Source organism: Aptenodytes forsteri, unplaced genomic scaffold (genome assembly GCF_000699145.1).
Source record: "Aptenodytes forsteri isolate BGI_AS27 unplaced genomic scaffold, ASM69914v1 Scaffold254, whole genome shotgun sequence".
In the NCBI taxonomy this organism is placed as follows: Eukaryota; Metazoa; Chordata; class Aves; order Sphenisciformes; family Spheniscidae; genus Aptenodytes; species Aptenodytes forsteri.
The window spans coordinates 311,396-316,514 of NW_008794459.1; the positions used below are offsets into that span (position 1 = coordinate 311,396).

General features: G+C 66.0%; 1 protein-coding gene across 1 annotated transcript in view; it reads right to left on the reverse strand.

Moving 5' to 3' along the window:
- Positions 1–361: 361 nt before the first annotated feature.
- The window catches only part of LOC103908498 (sodium-dependent proline transporter), a 13,814-nt gene continuing 9,056 nt past the window's right edge, over positions 362–5,119 (reverse strand). The window contains exons 4-15 of the mRNA XM_009290884.1: positions 4,443–4,591; positions 4,172–4,221; positions 3,806–3,944; positions 3,590–3,724; positions 3,355–3,458; positions 3,038–3,162; positions 2,748–2,860; positions 2,194–2,328; positions 1,861–1,960; positions 1,228–1,346; positions 786–959; positions 362–508 (exon numbers count right to left, since the gene is read on the reverse strand). Of these exons, the coding sequence (XP_009289159.1) occupies positions 362–508; positions 786–959; positions 1,228–1,346; positions 1,861–1,960; positions 2,194–2,328; positions 2,748–2,860; positions 3,038–3,162; positions 3,355–3,458; positions 3,590–3,724; positions 3,806–3,944; positions 4,172–4,221; positions 4,443–4,591 (1,490 nt within the window). The remainder of the gene's footprint in view (positions 509–785; positions 960–1,227; positions 1,347–1,860; positions 1,961–2,193; positions 2,329–2,747; positions 2,861–3,037; positions 3,163–3,354; positions 3,459–3,589; positions 3,725–3,805; positions 3,945–4,171; positions 4,222–4,442; positions 4,592–5,119) is intronic.

Sequence of the window (5,119 nt, forward strand, 5' to 3'; positions counted from 1 at the left end):
GGGAGAGAGCGAGCTGGGTTGGGGCCAGGGACACACACACACAGCCGCCCCCAAACTGCTCCAATGAAACGTGACAACTGCCCAGAGGCAGGCAAAGAGCTGGAGCACGGCCCGGGCAGCTGGTCCTGCTCACAGAGAGTCCCCTAGAAACACCTTTGGAGCATGCAGAACGTTTCCAGGAAAAAGAATTAAAATATGCACTGGGATCGGTGGATATCATCCACCGGGATGGGTGACGGTGATGGCACAAGGGGAGCCACATGCACCAGCAGCCAGCCCCCAGGCAGGTGTCCCCATCGCCAGCAGGTCCCATCTTCCTGGGGGGCTCTGAGCGGGGACGTGGGGTGCCCTGGGGCTGGCATCAGTCTTCACTGCTGCCGTGGGGCGGCACGGTGAAGTCGCTGTCGGTCAGGGTGATGGTGAACGGCACGTCGATGACGTCTCTGGCCATGTCCTGGGCGGTGGCCATCCTCCAGGAGCGCAGGGGCTGGGTGGCTTTCTGGAAGCGCTGGGGGTGGGCGAGGGTGAGCAGAGGCTGCCCCAAGCCCCCACGGGGCAGAGGGCAGCGTCGCTGTAGGAAGGGGCAGCAGCAGGCATGGCCGCGGAGGGGCTCAGACCCCACCTCTCACCCCGGCCCCGTGGCTCCAGACCTTTTTCTCTCTTGGGGAAGGGACAGCATTGCCTCCGCTCTGTCACTGGCCTCTCCCGCCCCATCCCCAGCACCGGGGCAGCCCCTGCTCTGTCACTGCCCTGTCCCTGTGCCCCACCCCGCCTCGCACACTCACGTCTCTCAGCGTCCCCGACTCGTGGCACAGGGCCACAGCGGCCCAGACCGGGATCTGCAGGCAGGTGAGGAGGCCCATGCAGATGCCCAGGCTTGTGCCCCAGGCGGGGTACTCGTAGGTGCCGTAGCGCAGGGGCACGCTGTACATGTTCAGGAAGGTGTAGATGAGCGTGAACTGAAGGGCAGAGCAGACAGGAGTGATGTGACGCTGTGGCACCGCCTGGGCCCAGGGGTCTTGGCCGGGCCAGGTGCTGCAGGGACCCCCAGGGCTGCCCCAAACTCCCTCCAGCAGCCACAGAGAGGCCCGGGAGGGCGCTGGGACCGGGGCAGCCCAGCTCCAAACCCATGGCAAGAGCTGCCCCTCTCAGAGGGGAGGGAGAGATGGAGGGAAAGGAGCTCTTCTCCCCTTGACCTCCAGCTCCAGGCGGATGATCAGTGCTCACCAGCAGCAGGCAGGGGGTAAAGAAGACCCAGCACACCTTGAAGTAGCCCAGCATGTGGCTGCACCAGGGTGGGCACCGGCAGATCATGTCCACAATGTCCTGGCAGAACTGGTTCGTGCCTGCAGGCACCCCAGGAGATGGTCACGGCCAGGCCCCTGCCTGCCCCCAGCACAACCCTGTGGGGTGCACCTGCTCCGGGGCACCCACGACACCCCGTGCTGGGGCTGAGCCATGCCGGCAGTGGCAGTGCAGGCTGCTGAACATCCACTACGCTTCGGTGGATGGAGAGGAAATTGCATCCCCCATACACAGGGACAATTGCACCTTGGCTTTGCACCATCTCCTTGCAGGGCTGAGCTGCATGTGGGCAGCAGGATGGGTGTAACTCCCTGCCCACCCCAGCTCCAAGCTGTCCACAGCTGCCAGTGCACCCTACAGAGCCTGACCACGGTTTGCTGTGAGCCCCAGGAATGTCACGCCTTGGCAGCGTGGTAGCCAGGGGCTGCCCTGTGCTGTAAACACCCTGCGGCAGTGCCCCAGGGCTGGCAGCACCACACCCCCATGCTGGCTGCACCCCACCGCACCCCCCCAGCGCTGGCTGCAGTGTGCTCCAGGGCCACCCGCTCCGCTCACCGTAGCAGAAGGCGATGCCCAGGCACATGAAGAGGGCGACAATGATCAGCCCAAAGCCAGTGCTGTACGTGTCAATGAGGGTGAACCAGAAGATACCTCCCTGTGAGGCGGTGAGGGACAGGGTCAGCACGGCTTGGGGCAGCGCGGGGTGGGCGCAGGGCACCCCATGCCATGGACACCATTGACGCCAGGGCCCACGCACAGCCCTCCATCCTCCCACCTCAGGGCTTGAGCGGAGATCGGAGGGGAGAGGATGCTGTTCCCCAACCTCCATCCTGGCATCACCCCAAGGGTGCTGGGTGCCCCTGGATGGGGATGCAGGGGATCCCATACCTGGGTGACCAGCAGGAGCCCCAGCAGGTAGAAGGCGGTGCAGAGCGCACCCAGCAACGCCGTCTTCCTCCTCCAGTCACGCAGGGCTGGGAACTCGTCCAGGATGGCTGTGGTGATGCCCTCAATGTTCCCAAACTGAGGGACGGGAGAGATCAGTGGGGGGGATGTCCCGGTCCCCGCCTCCCCCCGGACTGGATGCAGGGGATGGTCCTCACAGAGGGGACTTTGCAGGGCACTGTCCCCATGTGCATCCCCATCCCTGTGACACCTGGGCACATGGAGAAACCCATGACCGGTGCCAGTGGAATGTGGCTGCATCCCTGCCCCATCGCCCTGCATGCAGCCCCACACTGGTGAGATACGGCTACATCCCTGCCCGCCACCCCGGGTGACAGCCCCGCATGCATGGGGACATGCATCCCTCCTACCCCAGCACCATCCTCATGCTCCTGGCCCATGCACGTCATGCCATCTCCATGCCCGAGATGGGGTGTACCTGGCACCCCAAGGCCAGGCACAAGGCACGACATGGGGCTGCCCGAGGTGACAATCACCAAAGTGTCCACTCCCAGCGTGAAGAGCATCAGGAAGAAGAGGATGGACCAGAATGGGGAGCCGGGCAGCAGGGAGAGGGCTTCGGGGTATGCCACGAACGCCAGCCCAGGGCCTGCGGGGCGAGATGAAGGGAAGCATGAAAGAACACACCGTGGTGAGATGGGCCAAGCCCAGCAAGCTGGTAGCCAGGCTGGATGTGAGCTCGGCTGCAGCCCCGTGGCCCCATCCCTGTGCAGGGCGCCAGGATGTCTCCTGGCACAGCACAGGTCCCCCCTCCCCAAGCCCATACCTGAGTCGGCAACACTGCCCACAGGGACTTGCTTCTTCCAGGCCATGTGTCCCAGCACTGAGAAGATGGCGAAGCCGGCCAAGAAACTGGTGCAGCAGTTCCCGATGGCAATGACCAAGGTGTCCCTGCCGGGGAGGGCATCACAGCCCCATGCCCGTGGGGTAAGGATGGAGATGGGGACATCCCAATGGGCCGCACAGTCCCATGGGGCTCAGACCTCCCCATCACTGCCCTGCTCCTCCCCAGCCATGGCTGCAACCCGTGGCTGCCCCAACAGCCCGCGCCCCCCGAGGGCCCCGCGCCCCGGCCCTGCTCACCGGATGACGTTGTTGTCAAACTTGTTGTAGGAGGCCATGGAGAGCAGCCCCCCGAACCCGATGCCCAGGGAGTAGAAAATCTGTGAGGCCGCGTCACTCCACACCTGGGGGACGACGGTGCGGGGGGGCTGCAGGACTCCCCAGCCCAGCCTGCCGCACCGCCCCCGATGGCGGGATCGCTGCTGTCGGGGACCCCCCCCCAGCGTGGGGTTACCTGGGCTGGGCGTGGGGTTACCTGGGCGCTCTGCAGCCTGCCCCAGTTCGAGGAGAGGTAGAAGCGGACACCATTGAGGGAGCCATCCAGTGTGGCCCCCCGGATGATGAGGATGAGGATGACCAGGTATGGGAAGGTGGCCGTGAAGTACACCACCTGTGCAGGACATGGCTCGGCTCGGCCCCCCCCCCCCAGCACGGCGGCCCCCCCCGCCGCCCCCGTGGCGCTGCCCCTCACCTTGCCCGAGCTGCGGATGCCCTTCAGCATGCAGAGGAAGATGAGGATCCAGGCTGCCAGCAGGCACAGGGCGAGGGGCCACTGCACGGGGCCAGGGTCCCCGAGGCCGGAGCTGTGCGTTACCCCCAGAACCTGCTCGCTGCAGTGCGGGGACATGGGTCAGCAGGCCGGGGGACGCGGGGCACCCTTGTCACCTCCGCAATGTCCTCACCCACCCCTCCGCCATTCACAAAGCCTCCGGCACCACCGACCGCTGCCCGCGGGGTCTCAGCCCCAGCCCCCCAGACCAGGGGAGATGGAGCCGGGCCCAACCCCCAGACAAGGGCCGAGGGAGGCACACATCAATGGTGCCACGTGGGGACTTACTTCCAGAAAACCTCGCTGGCACTGACCCGGCCGGCGCTCCCTGACGTGTTCTGCAACACACAGCCCCAGCAGGTCACCGTCACCGCCACTGCCACCGGCCCTGATGTCCCTCCTGGCCCTGGCCCCAGCCCCAGCCTGACCCTCCTCTTCTGCTGCAAGCAAAGCTTCTCCCAACAGAAACCACTTCCCCGGTCCTCATGTGGTGTCTGGCCCAGCAGCATCCCACCCCAGGGCCAGACCCTGCCACGCTGCCAGCCTGGGGGCCACCGACCTGGCAGAGGTCCGCGTTCCTGGGGGCATCACAGGACCAGGGCAGGGGGCTCTGGAAGGAGGAGCCCAGGTAGTAGAAAGCCCAGGCGATGATGACGTTGTAGTAGAGGGACACCAGGGAGGACACGATCAGCATGGCAACGCCAACGCCTGCAGGAGGAGAGGGGCTGCCGAGGGGGCGACACTATGCCTGCCCACACCCCGTGGACTGCCGGCATGGGTCCAAGGGGCCAGAGAGGTGGCAGGACACCTGCCCGGGGCTGCCCAGGGACTCGGGGTGCAGGCTGGGGCCCTGCCGAGGGGCTATCCTAGTCCCTGTGCCCACCCCGTACCCCTTCCTGCAGCCCAGCTGGCCCCAGTGGCTGTGGGGGCAGGAAGGAGAGGGGCTCCCGGCCCCCAGCCCCACCTTTCAGGAGCGGGCAGCATTTCCAGACAGTGATGGGCCCCGCGGCCCCATACTGGCCCAGGCTCAGCTCCATCAGGAAGAGGGGCAGCCCTGTGACGAGCAGCATGATGAAGTAGGGGATGAGGAAGATGCCTGGGAGAAGGAGAGGGGCAGCGGGTCAGGAGGATGGCTGGCACCAGTCCGGGCTCCCCAGAGGACAGACGTGCGTAGTTCGGACTCGTGGTGGGGACACGTGTCCAGGCAGGATGCAGCAGAGCAGGGAAAGCTCCTGG